This window comes from Saccopteryx leptura, chromosome 2 (genome assembly GCF_036850995.1).
Source record: "Saccopteryx leptura isolate mSacLep1 chromosome 2, mSacLep1_pri_phased_curated, whole genome shotgun sequence".
NCBI lineage: Eukaryota > Metazoa > Chordata > Mammalia > Chiroptera > Emballonuridae > Saccopteryx > Saccopteryx leptura.
The window spans coordinates 218974924-218998585 of NC_089504.1; the positions used below are offsets into that span (position 1 = coordinate 218974924).

The window sequence follows — 23662 nt, forward strand, 5'->3', positions numbered from 1 at the left end:
ACCGATATGTTGCCTCAGAGGTCCCTAAACTCAGGTTCCACAGCTCTTTTCCCCCTCAGTATAGACAATGAGTGTGTGGGGTCATCCTCCCTCAGATGGCCCTTCTGCCAGAACACTGGGAACCATGCATTGAGAATTTCACATTGAGTTGTGACTTTTCTTTCTTTTTTTTTTATTTTGTTTATAATTCCTGCTTGTGAACTTTCAAAGGCAGAGGAAAAAACTCACATCTCTATCTCTTCTTTTTTGAAAAATAAAACCCAAAAGACTCCTGGGATTCTGCTCAGAGAACCAAAGATGTTTCCCCTCAGCTGAACTCGGCCACCATCATTGATATCCACCCTTCCTCCACCTACAGCATCCGTATGTACGCCAAGAACCGGATTGGCAAGAGTGAGCCCAGCAACGAGCTGTCCATCACCGCGGATGAGGCAGGTGCGTGTCCCCGGCTGGAGGCCCAGGAGCCTGGAGTGGGCTTTTGGGCTCAGACGGTTAATGCAGAATCAGTTCTTTGATGAGAGCACTCTATAGCTCCATGCCTTACCAAAGCACCGTCTTTTGCCTTTTACTTGGAAGGCACTGCTCTTGAAATGGGGCTCAGATCAAGGTTCTCATACCCTAGACTTAAAAGAAAAATGTAGGACACTAACAATCTAATGAGAATTAAGGAGCCTTGCAATTTTTACAATTCCTTTGTTTGAGTGCATGGAATCACATTGACAGAAGAACCATGAGTTTATGTCTTGCCCAAGACTCTGTGCTGTCCTGCTGAGGGAAGAAGGCTTTAGTAGGAAAGGGCCAAGAATCTGCCTTGTGTGGAGAGTTGGGGAGATCGTAGCATAGGGTATTTCATTGACTAGAAATGTCAGTATTTCCATAATAAACTTTATTGTTCATTCTCTTATTAAAAAGTATTTCATTTAGTATTGAAAACTTAGAAGATAGATATAAGTAGTTTGAAGAAGGGGAAACAGGTTCCATAATCCTACCATCTAGAGCTATCTATGAACGTATTGATATTGCCTACTAAATCATGTTAGTAACTCATGGCATCACACACACTTGTCTGCATGCACACTCACCCACACATGTGCACACATGCAGGAACACAAAGTATACACACACCCTTCAATACCATGGTTCTTTCTTGGCTACCAGGGGATGAAATTAACTGGTGTATAGAGGATTGAGCCTTCAGACAGTGGCAATGGATGCTGATTGACAACCTACCTCCTGGAAGGAGAGGAGGAAGCAAGCTGCCCTTGGGTTTTCCTGGGGAAAGAAAAGGAAGGAACCAAGGCTTGACTCCTCTCCTGAGGGGTCAAAGAGTGTCCAGTCCCCAAAGCTAACTTTACATTGCCTGGCAATAGCCAGAGCTACAGCCACCTGCTGTGGTGAAGTTGGAAGCTTAGTCTCAGATCCCTAGTTCTCTGTCACCAAGGTTAAGGTCATTCCCAAATGGCCAAGAGTTCAACGTGAGGTTTGCTTCCTCTTTCAGGGTTGTTCTTAACTTCCTTTTTACCACCAACTTCTCTGTTGCCCTCATTAATCACATTACAAGCAGATGTTACTCTTATATATCTCCTAAGAACTTTTCTACAATTTGTAATGGTGCCTTCCTATTTATTTAACCAATTCTACATGGTTAAGCATCTCAGTGTGTTCAATTTTTTTATTATTGTAAACACCACTGTGATGAATATCTTTATGGTATATCTTTTGCCATTTTCAAAATTATTTTATTAGGTTAAAAAAGCAAGAAGTAGGATTTCTGGATCAATACCAATGCATAATTTAACTCTTTTGATATGTGCAGTCAATACGGCTCCTCAAGAAAATAGGTTAAAATTTATCATTCTTCCTGAACAGCAGATGAGCACTCACTTCCCAACCCTGGAACATAGCAGTTCTTGAAAATTGTTTTTAAGGGAGGGTGACAGGATAGCTTTATGCTTCAGTGTCTGAAGATGGGCCGTTTCTAATACTTTCATATTAAACAAGATTTCTTATCTATAAAATGGACATAATGATGTCTTTCTCTTCTCCTTACCATAAACATAGTGGATAAATTCTAGGTTTTGAAAACACTTTTCATTTCTCAGAAATAAGTGAAAGATGAGTATTTGCATGTTTCTACAGAAATGGAATCTTATTTATTCATATAAATAACCCACTGACTACCCAGAATTTCATTATGCCGGATATTTAGGGACAATATGCTGCCTCCCCAGCATATGATACAATGCAGTGCTCAGCCTTCTCCTTCCCCTTCACCCGTTCCTAACCCTGCCCCATCTCGACAACCTTCTCAAGGTAATGCTATTGTCCCCATGCTGCATTCTGTGGCTGCTCTCTGGATTGCCATTAGGAATGCTGGTGTTGTTGCTTTTTATTCCGTTGCCTCGGTGACCTCCACTGCAGCTAGCCGTTGCCATAGCAGCATTTCTCTCCTCAGTCTGAGACCAGGTGAGCAGCCCATCCTGGCGAGCATCCGCAGGGCAGAGACCTGGCATCTCTGCAGACAGACTGACATGGGAGCCACTGGCTTGGCTCCTGGAGCTGCCCCTGGCCCACACAGCCTCTCCCACCTACTCTTCAGGGGAGCTCAGGGACAATGCAAGGGCAGAGACAGGCAGGAGCAAAGCAGAGCTCCAAATAGAATCTGTCTTTATCTTGGCCTGTAGGTTTGCATGACAGAAATCAAAAGTCATTTTCCCTTGTGCGACTCAAGTGGAATGGAAAGCCACTACCCTGACCAAAGACATCCTCCCTAGAATTGCGTGCGGAGGCCACAGGTTGCCCCTCTCTTCCCAGCAGGGATGTCCAAAGGTGTAGCCCTCTCAAGATGACCATTCTTTACCCCGACTGCCCCCTCCCGTAAAAAAAAGTGGTCATCTCCCAATCAGTGAAAATCGTTAGCAGAAGCTTCTGGAAAGCCACTCATTTTTATAGTAAGATAGTGCCCAAGTCCAGAGCACCTGAGGACACCTCTCAACCCCCACCTGGCTGAAAAAAATGAATCTGTGGGTTGTTTAGGCTGGATGTCCTCCACCCGACTAGTGGAAACGCCATAGGACTCCCTGTGGCCCAGTCAGTGACATCCTGCTCTGCCCTGCCCCCTCCTCTGCATACCTGCTGAGTCCCATCTGGAAGGCCCTCCAAGTCCTCTGTCTCCTCTTCTGTACTCTTTTTTGAAAAGCCAGGTCAAGGGCTCATATTTATGTGTGATACCTGCCCAGTCTCACTGGATGACAATCACGCCACCCCTCCCCCCAGCCCTGAGTAGGAATCTTTCCAACAATGGCCTTTGAGCCAAACTGTCATATCTGCATGAGGCTATGTGCTATTCATGTCTCCTTGTGTGTGTCTGGCACAGAGGAGACTGCACAGTGTATGTGGGTGAAGTATCGATAACTATGCTGTAGGGTTTTTTTCAGAATAGGTATAACAATGAGCACTGTGTGCGTGTATGTGTGTGTGTATGCACACATGTGATTATTGAAAAAATAAATGGTGGATTAAACCAACACTGAAATTTTGAAGGACCTCATAGAGAAAGAAAAGTAGAGAAATAGGGTAAGCCTGGCAGAAGGTGGAAGAAAGAAGCAGGCTCACCCATCAGTGCTACACTGAGGCCACATGCAGCATCCATGTCTGTGGCCAAGACACCCTCCCATCCTGGTGGGGTGGAGAGTGGCCCAGGCCCTACCTGCAGTGTGCGTGGTGGGCAGGCCTGTGGGGGGCATGTAGGTTGGGTCTGCCTGTTGTTGTGCATATCCTTACAATTAGATGTCAGTTTTTAGAATCTGGAGTCAAAATTTAAATTTTGAATTTCTTTGAGTGCCTGTTTAGCAAGAACCAGCTGGAGCTAAGCATGCAGTGGTTACCCTTTAGGCTGGTGCTATTCCCCAACTAACCCCCATCCCCACTCTTTCATTTAAGGGGTCAGAAAACTAAAAGCCTCTGAACCAAAATCCAGAGTTAATGAGGTCAGCTCCTGATGGGCAGAAGTTCATGGACTTGCCAAATTTCTCTGAGAGAGAGCAGCATGTCACATCCACAGCTGACCCTCACCCCAGACCAGCTTCCCCATTAGCGGCCATGCCCTGGTCACGTGTCACTTAGTGCCTGTGACTGAGTTTGGGGTGGCTGACCCCTTCATAGTTTCCATTATTGAATCTGTCCTTAAAACATGGCAGTTCACTTATGCCACAGCTCCTTGTGAAAACACTGAATTTTCACAGACGTGTCTTTATCTTGGCCTGTAGGTTTGCATGACAGAAATCAAAAGTCATTTTCCCTTGTGCGACTCAAGTGGAATGGAAAGCCACTACCCTGACCAGAGACATCCTCCCTAGAATTGCGTGCGGAGGCCACAGGTTGCCGCTCTCTTCCCAGCAGGGATGTCCAAAGGTGTAGCCCTCTCAAGATGACCATTCTTTACCCCGACTGCCCCCTCCCGTAAAAAAAAGTGGTCATCTCCCAATCAGTTTTCACAGACGTGTCAGGATGGAAGGTCAGGATTATGGCAGGGTCACCACATGGAGTCCTTGGCTTTGTATTGAATCTGGTGGTCTTTGCCTCCTCTTCTATCACATTCCAGAGCAGTAGTTCTGGTCCAGGAGAAGAGTTTCTCATGCTGAGTGTGATGCTGAGGGGATATGGTAGGGACTTAAGGAGTAAAAGGCATCATCAGTGCGTTACGGTAAATATATATATGAATATCAGTGCACGTGAGCCCGGTGAGGCATCCACTGTGCTCGTCAAGGAGAGAGTCAGACACAGGGTCTGCCCACTGAGAGCTAGTCATGCAGTTACAAGGCTGAGCAACTGTAGTCTACAGTGTGGTAGTAAATGCATTTTCACTTACGATATTTTCAACTTCCAACGGGTTTACCCAGACATAACTCCCTCATATGTGGAGGAGCACCTATATACCCTGTTATTACTCAAAACTTCTTCCTCTGAAAAAATAAAAAGATTTCCCTTGACTTTGCCTCTCTCCAATCTGACCTCTATCTCTAACCTTTCACTTTCAAATTCTTCAAAATTAGTTTACATTCACTACTTCTGCTTTCTTAGTTCCCACATGCTCCTCACCCTTCTGCTAAGGGACATTCGTGTCCGCAGAAATGGCCTTTTTGCAGCTGTGATTGCAAAACAGTCAATGCAACAGCATGTTTACATCCAAAGGGGTCTCTGAGGCCTGCTGACTCCTGGGTCACCATTGGCTTCTGCTTCTCAGATGATAGTTGAGTATAACTGTGGAAGGTTGTTGGCTCTGTGTGTGCATCCAGCTGCTCTGGCTGACCATGAACTTGGGGTGGACAAGAAGGCTTCACATTCCTTAGTTCTACACTGTGTCCTTAGCATGCGGTACATTTCCAATGCGTATTAATTGACTGTAACAGGATGTCACTGAAATCCATACAACCATTAGAAATAGGTTGGTGTGAACTGCACACTTTCTTTTGCTTTTTAAATTTGCTTCTGCCATCTGTGGCGATTGTCCCTGGTTAACAAGAATTTTTAATTGGGCAGTATGAAGAACTAAAGCAATCAAAGAGACTCAGAGACAGAAGGATCCTGATCTTTTTATTTATTTTTTGTCTTGGTAGCTCTGAGCAACCTGTTCCACCCCAAAGCTTTGTCACTAAAGGAGACTTCCAAAAGAAATAGACGGGTCTTCAACGGCCGCTACAGGCAGTGTTGTATACAAGGAACTTCCTGTCTCACCCATTAACATGTTCACATTTGACGTTTATTAAACAAGTTGTCGAAGACATGGCGGGGAAGACTGCAAGGGCAGCCCTCAGGATTCATTTCTCCTGGGAGCAAGGAAACCCAGGGTAAACTCAGTGCACAGTGACCCTGACAGGTTGATTTGCCCATGAATGCTGAGCACACACGTCCCTGGCTGAGACGGCCTATCTCCTGGGCCTGCATCCTGCTGGATAGGTTTCAGTCCACTGCAGAACTCGCTGCTAACCGGCCTATGGGTTTTGGTCTTTCAGCTCCCGACGGCCCACCTCAGGACGTCCACCTGGAGCCCATATCGTCTCAGAGCATCAGGGTCACCTGGAAGGTAAACCCAAAAAACTCTCGCTTTTCTGGCACTTTTTCCGTGTGGGTGAGCACTTCACTCACATTAAGTGTTATGATGCCATGACACTAATGTTTAGTTTTGCAAAATTAGATTAAAAGTCCTTTTCTTTTCTTTTTTTTTTTTTTTTTTTTTTTTCTCAAACGCCGGCAGGAATCATCATTGATCAAAAGTCCTTTTCTTAACGTCCAATATCAGTATCCACATTTCGAATGTGTTTACAGCAAATTCTCCATCCACAGACAGTGAAGTTGCTGTGTCTTGTTTTTATTTTTTGAATCCCGATTGAGTCCTAAGTGCTGGTCCCCAGACAAACAATGAAATCAGCTGCTTCACTGACTGCGCCCCAGGGGAGGCGTTTACTAATTGCTTTCCCTAAGTGGCCAATCACAGAGCAGTGCGGTAGCTGGTCCACTGAGCTGGCGGGAAGGAGGGAAGTCCTCCCTGTGCCGCGCCGTCCTCATGCATGCCCCCCATTGCCTCATCAGGACTAAACTGAAAAGCCCCTGCCTCCCAGGCAGTGGTTCCAGAAGTAGGGCCCATAGTACAAACTGGCCACTGGCCAGATGAGCGGGTTTGTTAGCTGTCAGTAGGAGAGAAAGAACGCTTGAGCCCTGAACACACAACTACAGTGGTCAGCGCTCTGATTTGTCTGGCTGATGTGTCTCATAGCACAATCTTCCCAGTAAAGAGAGCAGTTGATTCATAATCTGGTGGCAGCTCATCACAAACGAGCACATTAGGGCTCCACTGCCCCGAGAACCTTACCTGGCATCACTTACCTGGCAGGTGAAACTGCCCTAGGGACTAGTCATCCCTGAATATACTCTTGAGAACAAGTACCTTGGACCAATCTCCAATTTACCTGGAGTGCTGTTGTTGGCTCTAGACCTCTGTCAGTTACACTTACTCATCTAGTTCTGGCTTTTTCTCATTGCATGTCTTTTCTTGCCTCTTTCCTCCCTTTTTCCCCATGTTCCCAGAGAAGAAGGGGGAAAAATAATAAGACAATGAGGTCTTCCAGGCACCCACCTTATGTAACCATTAAAAGTCAAAACTGTCCTTGCATTTTTTCTTGTAGCATCAGCTCTTTCCCTAAGTGACCAATGTCCATATTAAACAGGATTTTCATTTTAGGGGTTAGAACCCCCTTAGGCATTAACACACGATTCTGCACAAGCCCCTTGGTGTCCATGAGTTGTGATTCCAGTGGGCAGCGTGCCACAATGGTTCAGCTGCTCAGACCTTGTATCTGTGGTGGGGGAAGGATGTCATTCATCTTTGTGAGCTCATCCGCCAGCTGTGAGCATCACACACCATGTCATAAAAGGCCCCCGGCAAGCCCTAACACTACAAGCAGACCGCTGACTCGCTGGCTTGTGTGAAGGACTGTGAAGTTCCACTCACCTGCCTTCCTCATTCCCTTGCATTTTTGCCCCTGAAAAAGGCTAGTGATTGCTTTGGCCCCTAAAGCTTTTTGGGGTTCTGCTTGAGAAAGATATCTGTCCACAGAGCTCTTATAGCTAACAATGGAAACTTTCCAGGTCTTAAGAGGCATTACATCCTTTCTGTGTCCATTAAAAAAAAAACAAAAAACAAAAAACAGCAGTAGAGTCAGTAAATTGCAGTTAAATTTCTTTTTCATGTCAAACAATGGCCATGGTGCAGGCCATTCAAAGGAAGCCTTTGCTTCCATTAGCTCATGAACTGATGGTAAGATGCTGTTCACAGAACAGGGATTTATCTCAGAATAGTGGTAGTGGCTGTCTGGCCTGTCCGCATGCAGACAGATACACGGATGATCTCACCACCAAATGAGGGAAGGGCTGCCCACTGATTAGCTTGACTAGGTGAGGAAAGTCTGCCATGGATTCAGAAGAACTGTGTGCTCTCAGCCATCACCTAAAGTATATGTAAAGTAGGATATGGCATGGTGCATAACGTATGCCTTTACTTCTGTATAAAAGTTCCAGATTTATGTTTTGTGTAAGGAGGTGGCAGGGAAGGAAAGAAAAGAAGGAGGGAAATGGCATTAGCCCAAGGAGCGAGCCTCACCTCAGGCAGCCGGAATGGGAAGAGCAGGAATTGTACGTAGAGACTAAGGTAGAGACTCCATCAGGGTCACAGGGCAATGGACCAGGAATAATAGAGGTGCTGGATGGAGAGACATGCAACAGAGGGGGTTTGGGTGGGAAAATTGCCACTTTAGATGCCAGAGCTCTTAACAGTCAGGTTGATGGCCTTTCCATAAACACAGAAGATAGATGTTAATTTAACCATCACTCACTGTCACAGACACCTTCTGAACAAAATGAGCAATGTTCTCATTTTATTTCAGTTATTTCTTTCACCAAAGAAAAGTTTCAAATTTTGAAGTCTGGCACAGCTTGCCCATGGCCTCCTGAATAGAGACAAAACCCAGAAGACATGCTGGTTATTCAGTATCAGGCTGCAGCACCTGTTTCAGGCTTGTCCCTCTGTCCTCCCCCAGGTATAGGGGACCTGTGGGTCCCCAGAGCTGGCATCACCTCTCTTCCTCTGCCATTGTATACTGTTTGTGACACTGTCCCCTCACTTGTCCAGTCCTGGTCTGGCATGACTCTGTCAGCATGTGTGAATCTCCTGAGTGGACTTAGTTGTCTGATCCTCTCTGCACCCATTCCTCTGGCTGATGGCTCAGTGACATTCTCACCACAGGGTTTCTGCAGTCCATTTGCTTGCATCTCTTTGCTGTTCCGTGAGCTCCTTAGAGGCAGGAAGTATCATTCATCTTTGGTCCCCAGTGGTTGGCACATTTGCATGAATGAATGAATGAATGAATGAATGAACAAATGAGGGAATAAGTGGGTGAGTTCACAGGTGAGTCAGGAATGACAGGGCCTGTAGTATGAGTGTTTCATATTGCACCAGCCTCTGAAGCCTGCCTTTCAGAAACTGCCATGGAGAAGGCGTCCTAGCTCTCGGTATCTCAAACACCGGGCTGTGATATGATCTGGGTCTAGTTCGTGAGGCGGTAAAATGTCTTTGATTGTACAGTGGCGGACACCCAGATGTGATCTGTGCTCAGTGTACCAGACAGACCACTTCACATGTGGTTTTCTACTATAATTTATTGAATAGCAAATAACAACAGTGATCCAAGAAATTTGTGTTAAATCCTAGAGGAAGTGGCCATTGGCACATCCCTTGGAATGTCAGCCCACAGGAAGATGTCCAAGCAGCGCCACATTTAACTGCCTAAATTATTATGCAAGAAGGCTCAGAATGGGCTCTTAACATCTCTTACATATTTTCAGTTAAATAAAAATGCAAAGCAGTACCTTGACAGGAATTCAAGAGCTAATGTAAGTGGTTCTATATAAAATAAAAATAAAGTGAAGGATAGTAGAGATTCCTGTTGCTCTTACCCCACACCCTTTGCAGAAGGAAGAGGGCCTGCATAAGCACACTCAGCTGCCTTTCTTGTATGTTTTGCTGCATGCTTTTCTGATTTCAAAATCAGAAACAATAATACTTAAAATTGCACATTATTGATAACAATATATTTGGTTAAGTACCTGAAAATGGCAAAACTCAAGAATTCTTTGGCGTTTTCTTTTTGTTTTGTTTCTTTTTCAGGAAATTCTGATTTTAGTCTATCTTCTAAGTATAAAAATACTGACAGGACAAATCTCTTTTGTCAATCTGTGCCTGTCACCTTGTCCTCTGTACAGTCTCAGAATCAACTCACCCAGTTTGATGCAAATTAAGGAGTTTCCCTGCTGTTTGCATGTGCTCATAGATTAAACCTTCAGTTTGAGGAATATTTAATGTTTAGTCTAATCAGTATAGATATCCCAAAACATTTCTCCAGAGAGAAATTAGGCAGAGATTTTTTTTCCTATCAATGTACGTTTTGTTTCAAATGAGAAATTTTCTTAGAGCCACAGGCTGTCCCAAAACACAAAATTTTCAATAGCTTAAATATTGCAATGCCGAAAACAATTGTGAAGCTGATGGCTCAGGATAAAAATCCGGAAAATAATTTTACCACTTTATTGAGCCTCAGTCTTATCCCCTCTGGCCGGGTTTTATTTAAAATAAGGAATGTTACAGAAGAGATGCACGATTTCCACCAAATATGGATATTTAGTATTTAGAAATGTAATTAAATATCAACAATATCTGAAGAATAGATTGTAACTGGAACACCGTATCTCTACAATCCCCAATAATTCCAACTAATTGAGGCATCATTACAATATGTTATGTGCTTCAGAAATGAGCTCTGACAGTAGGGAAAGGGCTAGGTCTGCCATTTAAAACTGGTGACCTTCACCGTAATGATTTAATAAACTGTCGGCTCCACTTTTACATTTTGACTTTTACATTTAAACCCCTCCATCTCCAAGAAATGGCTTGCACATTGGAAAAGGAGCACCTGCTAGCATCACTATGTCCTGGGTCCTTGGGAAAGGCATCTTTCTAAGCATTGCACTCATCTCTTGCATACATTATGCCATGACATCTGAGCACTGGGTGTATCCATTTCTGTACGGAGGGGATCCTAAAGCTGGAAGGACTTGCCAAAGATCTGAGGGCTGTCAGAGCGAGGACCCCCACCCAGGCTGTCTGACTCAGCCTCGTGGGCTTCTAAGCAACTGATAAGCAGGTTAGTGTGTAGCACCAAGATGTGGGCGCATGTGTAGTATTACAACAAATATTACTTTCTCTTCCTAGTCCTCACAACCTCATACTAGAAACTTTCTCAACCCCACTTAAGTTAGAGAAAACAGGCTCAGTGTACATTTTCACCTACAGTAGTTGAAATTCAAAATAGCTGCCTTGGATTCATTCTGCTTCGTGATCTTTTTAGCTCTCCATTTAATCCTCAGGCCATGAAAACTTTAAAAATGTATACTTCTATGAACTAATCAATTGGCTCTAGGGTTAGATTTATAGCATCTTTATTAAAAAGCCTGATGATGAGGGCCCTGGCTGGTTAGCTCAGTGGTAGAGCATTGGCCCAGTGTGTGGAAGTCTGGGTTCACTTCCTGGTCAGGGCACACAGGAGAAGCTACCATCTGCTTCTGCCCTTCTTCATCTCTTCTCTCTCTCTCTCTCTCTCTCTCTCTCTCTCTCTGTATCTCTCTCTCTCTCTCTCTCTCTTCCCTTCCCACAACCATAGCTCAATTGGTTCAAGCAAAGTTGGCCCTCAGTACTGAGGATGGCTCCATGGCCTTGCCTCTGGTGCTAAAATTGCTCAGTTGCTGAGCAATGGAGTAGTGGCTCCAAATGGCCAGAGCATTGTCTGGTAGGGAGCTTGCCAGGTGGATCTTGGTTGGGGTGCATATGGAGGTCTGTCTCTGCCTCTCCACCTCTACTTAATTAAAAAAAAAAGAAAATGCCTGACGAAGACTGACCTGCGGTGGCACAGTGGATAAAGCATCAACCAGGAATGGTGAAGTCGCCAGTTTGAATCCCTGGGCTTGCCTGGTCAAGGCACATATGGGAGTTGATGCTTCCTGTTCCTCTACCCCTTCTCTCTCTCTCTCTCTCTCTCTCTCTCTCTCTCTCTCTCCTCTCTCCTCTGAAATGAACAAAAAGAGTCTTAAAAAAAGATTTTAAAAAAACCTGATGACCAACATGCCGGACAAGTATTTAAGGCAGGGGTCGGAACCTATGGCTCGCGAGCCAGATGTGGCTCTTTTGATGGCTGCATCTGGCTCACAGCAAATCTTTAATAAAAATAATAATAATGTTAAAAATATAAAACATTCTCATGTATTACAATCCATTCATTCCCTACCACTCATGTTCCTGGTTGCGGGTGGCTGGAGCCAATCATAGCTGTCCTCCGGGACAACACCAAATTTTTATTGGATAATGCATAACATACATGGGTCATTGTATGGCTCTCATGGAATTACATTTTAAAATATGTGGCGTTTATGGCTCTCTCAGCCAAAAAGGTTCCCGACCCCTGATTTAAGGAATTAACAGCCCTCCTGATATGAACTTGTCTGACTTCCTTCCCTTGTAACAAGAGACTATTAAAAAAAAAAATTTTTCAAAATCTTTTAGTCATGCATATAGAGTAGGATCATTCTCTCTTGACTTCTTGCAGATGATTAATCTGTAAATTCTGTGAAGGTAGAGGAGATACTTTGTTCACTATATCCTCAGTAGAAGCACAGTGAATTGTGTTAAACAAATTCATGAATCTCTCCAGTGTTTACTTTCACTTTAAAATATTAATATGAAGAAGGGTAGCTTTTCCTTTGGCAACTGCTGTACTCTTGACCTGACTATATTTGCATCTTAACTTCTTGTGCACATACAAAATATAAAGAGACTTTTCATAAAACCATTCATCACTTATTGTCATCATTTGGAATATAGCCTGCATCTCTCTTCATCTGTCCATATTGAATTGGCCCTCTTGGTGTAGTCCTGTGATTGGCCTTCTCCAAGGACCCCAGTTATCTGTTCCAGAGCAGAGCCAACAGCCTGGCCACGCAAGTGTCCTGGCTGGCCGCCTGACCTCAGCAGGCAGTTGTCTTGTTTGCCTGCCTGAGAGTACAGGGAGAAGATGCTGCCCACCTTTCCAAAGCAGTTCGGCTGCCAAGAGTGCAAGATCCAGGTCTGACACCCAGACATGCTGAGGAGAGGTGTTGGCTGAGACTCTGCACAGGGAGCACGTCTCTATTCAGTCCCAGTGGAAAGGCTGTACCTCTCCAGCTAATTGACCCTGACAGGACAGAAATTGAACTTGGACAAAAGACTAGGACCAAGGCCACTTACATTCCTCATTTGGCAAGCCTTTCAGGTGATTTCTACCGAAAGCTTTACATTGAGCCCCCAAGTTCCCCAAGGGAACTTGGCATAGTGTATGACATCGCAGGGTGGGCACTTTCCTCATTCTCTTTTAGGATGGTTAGGTTATAAATTGGTTATGAACTAGTAGGTTACAATTAGTTAGGAGTAAAAATGGCATTTTTCCCCTTTACCTAGGGAACCTATTATCATAAATGCAAATATAAGTAATGAGTAGGAACCATGAGGCTACAATTAAAATATCGCTCTAGAGGTCTTTCTTGACTGAGTTCATCAACATCACATTTTATAAATGGATTAAGTTCTAAAATTAGGCTATCAAGATAAAAATTGCTAATGGTCAGGATAATATTAAAGATTGCTTAATCCTCTTAAGTACACTATAATTTTAGCTATAAAAACTTGGTGTCATATGCGTATGACTATGTACTACTTACAATGAAAAATGAAGAGTATATGTAAAACTATAACTTGACAATGTCATTACAGTACACATAAAGTAGGATCAGCATATGTTAAAAGCATCTATGGCAAGTTAATTGTGTATAGTAAGAATACTTTAACACAGGGGTCCCCAAACTATGGCCCGTGGGCCGCATGCAGCCCCCTGAGGTCATTTATCCGGCTCCCGCCGCACTTCCGGAAGGGGCACCTCTTACATTGGTGATCAGTGAGAGGAGCACTATATGTGGCGTCGCTCACATACAGTACTACTTCCGGTGAGGCGGGACGCATGCGTCGCGGCTCCAGAAGCATGTCATATCACTTGTTACAGCTAGCAGTGACAAATATGGAACTGGACATTGACCATCTCATTAGCCAAAAGCCGGCCCATAGTTCCCATTGAAATACTGGTCAGTTTGTTGATTTAAATTTACTTGTTCTTTATTTTAAATATTGTATTTGTTCCTTTTTTTTTTTTTTTTTTACTTTAAAATAAGATATGTGCAGTGTGCATAGGGATTTCTTCATAGTTTTTTTTATAGTCCGGCCCTCCAACAGTCTGAGGGACAGTGAACTGGCCCCCTGTGTAAAAAGTTTGGGGACTCCTGCTTTAACATATAAAAAAGACTTGGGATTAAACTTTAAGAAAATTAAATACTACTCTGATCTCTACATCTCATAAAAATGACCTTGAGCAAGTTACTTTGTCATTGCTTAAACTTGAACCCTTTTCACTAGTTTCAACCTGAGTGTCCTTTTCAGTATATTATAGACAAATAACAGCACATCTAAACGACAGTCTCTTTCTACTCAACTCACAGCAGGGACTTGATAACTGTGAGGACAAAGGATGTGAGAGCAGTTCAGAGTAGCAGGTTGGTCCCTTAAATGACAACCCAGATTTTGATTCCTACCCTGGACACTCAGCCCTCTGATGGTTCTGCACAGCACGGTCCTTACTGATAAAAAGATATCCCAGTAAATGCAAATATTATTAAATTATGCCTGACAAATAAATAAAAATGTTAAATGATCTAATTACTGGTAGGTAGTAATTTTAAGAAAAGCATTCAAAACACTGCTCTATGTATCATTTTACTGGTTCTCATAAATATATCATCTCCACTTTTCACAGAGAACAAATCTGAAAATTAAATTAAAGTGAATAAGGCATAAGGACATTTCAATAAGTGATGAACCACCTATATGAAGGTGGTAAACCATATAGCCTGGGTATGTATATCCCTGACATTAAGCCACGCATGACTATAAATAAATTGATAGGTTTCCATAGGATGAGTGAATGAATGAATGAATGCACATTAATTATTTAATGCGCTTAATTCTTTTAGCTGTCATGAAGCCAAATTGCTTATAACTTTTCTCATTTTATCAGAGAAATCAAATGAGATAGATGTTAGTACTTGTAGTACAGATTTAGAAAAAAAATTAAAGGAAATAAAGAAAAACCTATGTCTAATCAAGAATTCCGTAGACATTAAATGACATCTGCTCTCTTGTGGACATCTCTCCTAAAACAAGGGCAAACAATCTGATGTTGCTTTCATCATTTAAGAGAGGCTGGACCAAGGTCTTCCGGGTCTGTTGCAGGAGGAACTCCAACCATGGCAACCTGAGCCAACTGCCCTAGGAGACTTTTCTGCATCAATGTCCACATTCTGTTTAGATCAGCGGTTCTCAACCTGTGGGTCGCGACCCCGGCGGGGTCAAACGACCAAAACACAGGGGTCGCCTTATCGGCTTTAGGCGACCCCTGTGTTTTGGTCGTTTGACCCCGCCAGGGTCGCGACCCACAGGTTGAGAACCGCTAGTTTAGATGGTCATAGAGAGCAAAGGAGAAAAACACAATATGCGCTGTCAGGTTCTCATCACTAATACAGATACATTTAACCTAATGCACTAAGATGTAATCAGCTTACTCTATTCAAGGAAACCTTCTGTAATGTTTGTAAAGACCAAACTTGTCTTTGTATTAAAAACTTTGAAAATTGATCTTTTATTCTTTCAATGCCTATGAGGGATTCCTCTTATTAGGGCATTCTCTTGAAAATAAAAGGGCTCCCTTTACCTACAGGGAGCTACTCCAGGTTGGGTACCATCCCCTCATCTACATGGGAGAGAGCAAGCCTTCTGGGATCACTCAGCTATGACTAAATAGTTGGGTCCCATCCTTAGGATCCCAGACTAGTACACATTCCCTCTGACCATCTACACCAAAACCCCTTTCCCTTGAAATTTCCATTGCCTTAAGACTTAGGGTACAGGCTGGACCAGTCCCCCAAATCTCACCGTCCCCAGGGGGATTATTTCCTAGTGGGGCCCTGGCTATACCCTCTGTGGCCCAAAGAAACTTCTCCTGCAGACCCCCTCCTCTCGCTCTCTTTCCCTGGTCTGAACCCAGGGCACCTCTACTCCCCCTGCCACATCTCTGACTGACCTCACTCCCAGGCTCGGGGACACTCATGGCTGGCTCAGAAGTTCTGTCTCGCCCCTCTGAACTGCAGCAGCCCCATCCCTCTCCTTACCAGCTACCTGAGTTGACAAGAGAACCATAAGAAAAAGTCAGAGCATCTCTAGAGGATGTGAGGTTAGGTGGGATATACTCCCAGAGACCAGCTCCCAGAGATGCTTTATACAGAACAAACCCTGTTCTGCATATGTGCCCTGAATTCCTTTGTTGGGTCATTGGCAGACACCACTCATAGGTAAGCCTTTATGGCTGGTAAGAAATGCAATGTGTGGCTACTAGACAGTGTGATGGGCAAAGGACAGCAAAATTCACACACAAAAAAGGAGGGACCCAGCAGGAGTAGCTATTCAGCTAATGTTTATTGGTTGGATGAAAGGATGGATGGATGGATGAACAAATGAAACGAAAGCTACCCTATTAGTTTAGAAATGGAATCAATGGAGTCATATTTTGCAGTAATTAACCTCAATTTCTTCCCATAACATTCTAAGAACCTGTTTCTAAAATTCTTCGTTTGTGTCCCCAGCCCACACACACCCTTGGATGCCACCTGCTCCTCAGCTGCCAAGTCTAACTAGGATTTGGTGACTATTGGCTACAAGTCAGAGCTCTTGACTTCTCAAAATAGTGTGTACTTCCAACCTCTGTCATTCATCATTATTCCTCAAATCTGAATTAAATAGCCCCTTTGTTCTAAGTACATCTTATTGTAAGATCACGTGTCCACTATTTACTTCATAGTATGTCAACCCCTCAGTCTTCCCAGCCCTCGATGGACAACCACATTGAGCAATGCATGGCTATACATATCCTGTATGAGATCTGTGATGCAAACTCTGTATTTAGTGTAATGCGATTCTAAGAAAAGACAGAAATAAAAACACACTTTGATGGGAGGTTTCTTCCCTCTCTGACATGACTCCATCAAAGTCATGGTCCACTCACTGAGCAAAGCTGCACTGTGAGTCTCAGCTGAGCCAACATCCCTACCCTGTCCAGCAAGGCACCTGTTCCCCTCCAACCAGCCCCATGTGCAGCAGAGTCCCTGTGCCATGTGACTTGCAGGACCATGAAAGGCTCCAGTCCTATATCCATTCATTCCCTTTTGTTCTGTAGAGAGAGAACAGGGAATTGGGTTACTGGTGATCTGAAAAATCAGGGAATGCAGAGTCATTGCCTTTTAACTAAATCAACCATCCCAAGCGAGGCCAATTCTAAACTTTTTAATGACTCCCCAAAGACAGGAGAGGGTCTCCGACTTGAGCATGCCCCAGAATCCCCGGAGGACTTGTGAAAATAAAGCACAGGTCACCAGCTCCCTGCCCCAGCATGCATTTCTGATCTGAAGGTCAGGATGGGATCTGAGTGTCCCCTGAGCTCCCTCTACACTCCTGCCAACCCCCACCTGACAGGTGCTACAGTTTCTTTCGGCTGGGTCACCCTGAGCTTCATTCTCCATTCCCGGGTTGTCTCTGGTTCCCGGTTAACAGTGGTGTAAGCTGATTGTTATTGTCACCGTGTCCTCAGCAAAGGCTGGTCTTCCTTCAGGCTCAGATGATGTGCCCCTTTCTCTGGGAATCTTCTGCCCTTGTTTGGAAGAGCACCTCTCCTGTATCACTTCCCTATCACACTGCGCAAGCCTGAATTCAGCTCTGCAAGCCCGGGTCCCTCTTTAATCACGGAGTCACCAGGTCTCCCCACACAGATGCCTGTGCGGAACAGGCAGCCCTTCCTGCTGTTTATGAGGAGCAGGAAGGCAGCAGCTGGAGGGAGGGCACAGAGATGCAACAGCAGTCCTCCACCCTGTACGCAAAAGGAAATGGGGCAGGTTACATTCTAGGTGATTTTGGAGGAATCTAAAAGGAATTTTCAATTCTGTTTTCAACTGAATTTCTCAATGTGCCGAAGCGATGCTGCATTTTGAGATGTGGAATTCTGCAGTGGACGCTCTCAGCTCCCCACCAGCAGGTGCATCCCGGCTTTGAGCAAAGTCCATTCGCCTGCAATGGGGAGGGTGAGGGGCGTGTTCAGGAAACAGGACTTGGCTGGCGGTTTTCTGAAGAAGAGATGCCTGTTCTCATCATTCACACCCACGATGGTGCTGTACATGTTTGCATATCCCTGCCTTCTCCATTTCTCTCTCAAGAGTGGAGAGTCGGCAAAGGGCAGCTTGCAGGCTGATTTGGATGGATGCATAGAAGACAGGTGCTACTGTTGTCATGGAGATAAAAAGAGACAGGTTCTTAAAGGGAGTGGGGGTTGGGAGGGGCTTGGAAGCTGGAGAATGGTGCCAGGAAGGATGAAAGAGAGACTTCAGTAAGGGGCAAATGCCAGGCTGGAAAGGGGAGAGAAAAGGCTGCATGTGGCAGATACCAGAGGTGACTGGAAAGAAATTGGGCTCATTGCTGGACCCAGAGGTAAATGAAAGGAAGAAGAAAACTTAACACAGAAAGACAATGAATTCTTACATGAGAAGCATAGCAGTGAATAGTCAAGGCCTGCTCTTAGAATTGTGGTCCATTCAAAGGGATTTGAGAGAAGGTAAAAACAGAATCCTCACGTATCGCGGCAGCCGGGAAAGTCAAACATGTTTGTGTAGGAAGGGACTCACATTGTTGAATTCTTGACTGTAGAATGAAAAGTTTAGTTTGTTTTGTTTTCATTCACTTACTTTCCAAAGTCATCTTTTAATATGTATTCAGAGACCTCAGTTACCAGGTGATATTTACTATAAATATGTAGGTCTTGTCTTAAATGATCCTTATTGAAAATATATGTTACCCACCAGCTGGCTGAACACATGAACAAACTCTCTGGAATCTTTGTTTTTAGGAAGAAAAAGAAATAGATGACATGGTCCAAATAAATGGGCTCAGAAGACTAACCAGGAATACTAACTTCACATCACTCTAGAACTACAGGGTTAAAATTCAGTTCTGAGGGAAATGCACCGGATGGTTTATTTATTTTTATCAAAATATTGAAACTGAACAGAACAGAGCCACCTGTGTTGTCTATCATACTTAAGCTAGTTAGAATGGGTTTTTTTACCCATGGAGGGGGGGGGCAAAAGAGGAGATTCCTCCACCTACTTGTGCAAACAGACCACAGGAGTGGCTAATCCCCCCAACCCAAGGAGCTCCATGTCAAACTGGTTGCTGTAAGCAAGCACCTCTCTCCACTCCCCAGGCTTCCTCCTTGGCCTGACTTCACAGACCCATGCTGGGGTCCTAACCTGTAGCTTAGGAAGGGCTTAAAGCCTCACAGAGAGCCAATTGAAAAATTAAAATACTTAATGGGTATAAACCTAACTTAAAAAAAAAAAAATATATATATATATATATATATATATATATGGCCTTTGTATTGGTGTCACTGAACTTAACATTTAAAAACTATGTGCAATAGAAGAATATTTGTTTTAAATTTGCCTTTTAGATGACTTTTGCAGGAAGATTAATTGTATTAATTAAGTAAATGATACAAATGCAGTTCAGTGGTTTAGTTAAAACAAATTCCAAGTCATCAAATTCTCAAAATCTAAAATCTTCATATCCAATTTCAAAGTGAAGTGAAAAGTCATAGTTAATCATGTAAAGTCAACACCACATAGGCATTTGCCTGTAGTAACAAAGGTATGAGCCCTCATGTTAGGGTCTAACTGTGCCAATGTGACTGTTATATCTGTTAGCACTGTGTTAATACATGAAATCACTCTGGATGCAAAAAGCCATGAGAATCCAAGAAAATCGTAAATGAGGAAACTTACTTTAAAGATAAATGTGATTTTCCTTCTCTTGTGTAGCTTAGACTAACACCTAAAGACAGCCGGAGGCATCTAATCCCATTGGGAGGTTGGCATGTTAGGCAAATCCATAAATATTTGCTGAGTTCATTAATGCTGCTATCTGCTCACAGCCTTCTTCTGCCTTCTCACTGTGGACGCTGGTTCATATTTTGCAGCTGACCCAGGACTCGCCCCACCAGGCAGCTCCACTTGTAGGCTCTCTGTCTGCAGGGTCCCACTGCTGTGCGTTAGGCACCGTCCATGCCATTCTAACCCTGCCATTTCCACAGGCTCCGCCCACCACTCCCTCCCATCCTCTTGCAGAGCACCGGCCACCCTTCCTTGCCCACCTGGGGTCTGCCTCTTCTGGCTGCTTCTTGCCACTCTCTTGTCACCACTTCTGGAAGCCTGCAAGCCCTTACCATCCAGTACCACACACTTGGACACTTCAGATTTCTCTACAGTTCCCTGAGTGTTTATTTCCTCTGTCCAACTGGACTGTGTGTGAAGCATTGTCAGGGAAGAGAAAGCATTTCAGAGCCCTGAGAGGTCTAAACCCATGCTTTGTACTGAAATATACATATGCACCTGTACGTGCACACACGTGCACACACACATGCATGCACACTCACACATAAATACACACAGATGTAACAAAAACACATGCACACTTGACTACACACATACCTACTCACAAACATACACACACATGCACACTCAATATAAGCACACACAGACCTAACACAAATACACACAAACACATTTACTCGTATGCACAGACACGCATCTGTTGACTGCTTGAAAGTCTACAAAACCTTTATTACTTAACACCATCACTTTGGTGTCATTCTTATAGCACATTTGCAGAGAGTCTGGTTTCTCCTAAAAGGCCAACGTGTCAGCCCAAACTCTTCTGTCTGTGACTCAGCGTGCCCTTTAGCATTAGCAGAGAAGAGTGATCTCTGGCTTCCCCCACCCAGTTTAAATTGCCATAAAATAATTCCAAAGTGACTTCAGACTTAATGAAAGAGTTTGCCTTCCTGTCAGCAGTGGACTCCCTTCCACATCCAGCTTTCAATCCAGAAACACCTTTATTCTGGAATACTCCATTAGTGTGTGAGCTCCAAGAGGGCAGGGACCATTTAAAAAAGTCAAACAAACAAAAATGCTTCTGTCCCCCACTGCCGAGAACAACCTGGCTGAGTGGCCAGCTCAGTCAATCTTGCCGGGTGATTGCAATCGCGTGTTGACTGGTGTGTGCGGAGACACCACAGACACAATCCACCTTCGAAACACTTCCCCACTGATTAGAGAAGTTGGCTGGGGAAGCATGACTGAAGGGTGGAGGGCACAGGCTCTGGGGCCATGTCCCCTCTGTCTCCAGAGATGGATTAAGGTTGGTTGAGGCCCTGGGTGCTAAAGAAAATATTGAGCCCCTTGTCAATAAAAAAAAAAAGTGTAAACTTGGGGTTTTGCAGGGCCCTTCAGAAATCGGGGCCCAGGGCGTGTGCCCAGTGTGCCCCCCGTTAAATCTGCCTCTGTCTGTCCCTCATGTTGTGTGACCTTCTGTATCACAGAGTTTTGGTGAGGGCCGCCACATTCACCCGGGAGAAGGAAGGGTGCCTGGCCCAGAGCAATCACTCTCCGTGTGGTGGCTTCTGCTAACACTGTCACCATCACCCCACCCTGTTGTCTTTCCCCTGGTTATTTGGTTTATTTTTGTTTCCCTAATGAAGGGTCAGCTGCTGGCTTCCATCCTGTCGAGTATTCTATAGTGTCCTTTTCTCTTTCCGGTTTAGGCTCCCAAGAAACATTTGCAAAATGGGATTATCCGAGGCTACCAAATAGGCTACCGCGAGTACAGCACTGGGGGCAACTTCCAATTCAACATTATCAGTATTGACACCACTGGGGACAGTGAGATTTACACCCTGGACAACCTAAATAAGTTCACCCAGTACGGCCTGGTGGTGCAAGCATGCAACCGGGCTGGAACGGGACCTTCTTCTCAGGAAATCATCACCACCACCCTCGAGGATGGTAGGTTCTCCTGGACCACGGCTCGTGGCTTTCCTTCCTCCAGGGCTTGTTCTGGTCGGGTGCTGGTGGCCCCCAGCCTGGCCCCTGCTGACCCTGCAGTGACAGGCACAGACAGCTGGACCTGCAGGGAGAGGGTCTCCGGTGGGGAAGCTTGCCCTTATTAACTCGAGGACTGCATTGATTGGGTTCCACCCTTGACACATCTCGATTGCAAAGCCAAAATCCATTTCCTTTCCAATATCTACATCATTTGTTTCAAAATAAGACTTGGGCTTTTCCCTAGTGAAACCACGTGCTCTCTCTGCGGAAATCTAACCGGAATGCAGAAATCAGATTTTCTAAGAATTTCCCCCAAATCAATGTTATGGAGGATTTCTCCCCACTTTTTTCGTGTGATTGCTTTCTATTTCCAAGCATCTGAGGCCAGTGAACAGGAAATGAGTGGACTTCCTAGGGCAAATCTCACGGTGCCGGAGCGCCCCCTAGTGACCATAAGAATTAATTCTCAATTTTAACACTGAAGGTAACCTAAAAGCTCCCATTTCTGGTAGTGCTTATAAAAACAGACAGAATCCTGGTGTCCAGAGACACAGTGTTTTAGGTGCAGAAATGAGATATGGGGTTAGCTGAAGCAGTAAGTACTAGATATTAAGGCAACAGCTTGCACTGCAGTTGTTTCCTGTGCAATTACCCACTTGATCTTAGGTTTGAGGAGGCACATGACGATTTACATCTAGAATTTTCGACAATGTTAGAAACTTGAAGGCTGGGATTTTCTTTCTGCCTTCATAACCTTTGCCATAGTGATTAAATATGTCCTTTGGTTTACACTTCGAAGCTCATTTTTCATTGATGTATGTGGTTCAGTCAATATTTTGTCCCTCTCCTAGATACAGGGATTAAGGTTTGCATAAACTCCAAGTGAAAAATACTTCAAATATTTTCCTAACCTGTATCGTAGTCCATTTTTTCTCTTTCCTCTGACAGGATGTTTTAGTATTGAAAGGGAGGCTGGATGGGGGTGGGGTAGTGAATAAGATTTGATTATATGCCTGCTTTTTAACACTTTTCAAGCTAGGCTTCCAATTTACATGCCAGCTATTCCTAAATAGAGGGAATATATGGTACAAAGTAAGTGCAACTTAAAGCAGTAATGTACAAGACTAATGGTCAAGTATACCAGACAAGCAATGGTCTTCGTTTATGCACTGAGATCAGAAGCCTCCTGAAAAGGGAAGTAGTTCACCTGGAAAGAGAGAGAATGGATGTCTATTAGGACATATGCATAAACTCATAATATTTTGCTGGGTCGTAATTTTTGCATAGAGGGAATGATAATCATTTTTTCTTAATTTTGGGAATAAAGTGCATTTTTTCTTTTGCTTGCACATTGCAATATAAAACTAATATTGCTTATTTAGTATTGCTCTGCTAAGAAAATCACCCACCGTATTACAGATTCTAATTATTTAATTTCAGTGCCCAGTTACCCCCCAGAAAATGTCCAAGCCATAGCAACATCACCAGAAAGCATATCAATATCCTGGTCCACACTTTCCAAGGAAGCCTTGAACGGAATTCTCCAGGGGTTCAGAGTTATTTACTGGGCCAACCTCATGGACGGAGGTAAGAGGATTCAACTAGGGCTTTGAGTTTGCCCCAAAGGATATGAGATGGAATTGGCAGACCCTGGTCCTAGTATGGGTCAGGACATGAAGGGCATTTCTTTAGCAGGGAACAGTTTTCTCTTTTCCGCACATCATTCTGTTCTTATTTTTCACCCTGCATTTCAACAGGTATATACAGCTATTCAAGGCATCACAATCCTCCAAAAGGCAACTAGAGGTGTAAGAGGGGGTGGCGCTTGGGAAGTCTAGGCACAGGTGTGTTTTCCTAACTGTAATGATCTATGTCAAGCCTCTGCAAGCAGCACCAAAACCTTGATCTGTATCTAGAAAGTTCTATAGAATATATATCCTAA

General features: G+C 44.1%; 1 protein-coding gene across 1 annotated transcript in view; it reads left to right on the forward strand.

The window, feature by feature from the left end:
* DSCAM (DS cell adhesion molecule) overlaps positions 1–23662 on the forward strand; it is a 636673-nt gene that overhangs the window by 525904 nt on the left and 87107 nt on the right. Inside the window, exons 15-18 of the mRNA XM_066370162.1 lie at positions 268–435; positions 6015–6085; positions 21441–21681; positions 23161–23307. Of these exons, the coding sequence (XP_066226259.1) occupies positions 268–435; positions 6015–6085; positions 21441–21681; positions 23161–23307 (627 nt within the window). The remainder of the gene's footprint in view (positions 1–267; positions 436–6014; positions 6086–21440; positions 21682–23160; positions 23308–23662) is intronic.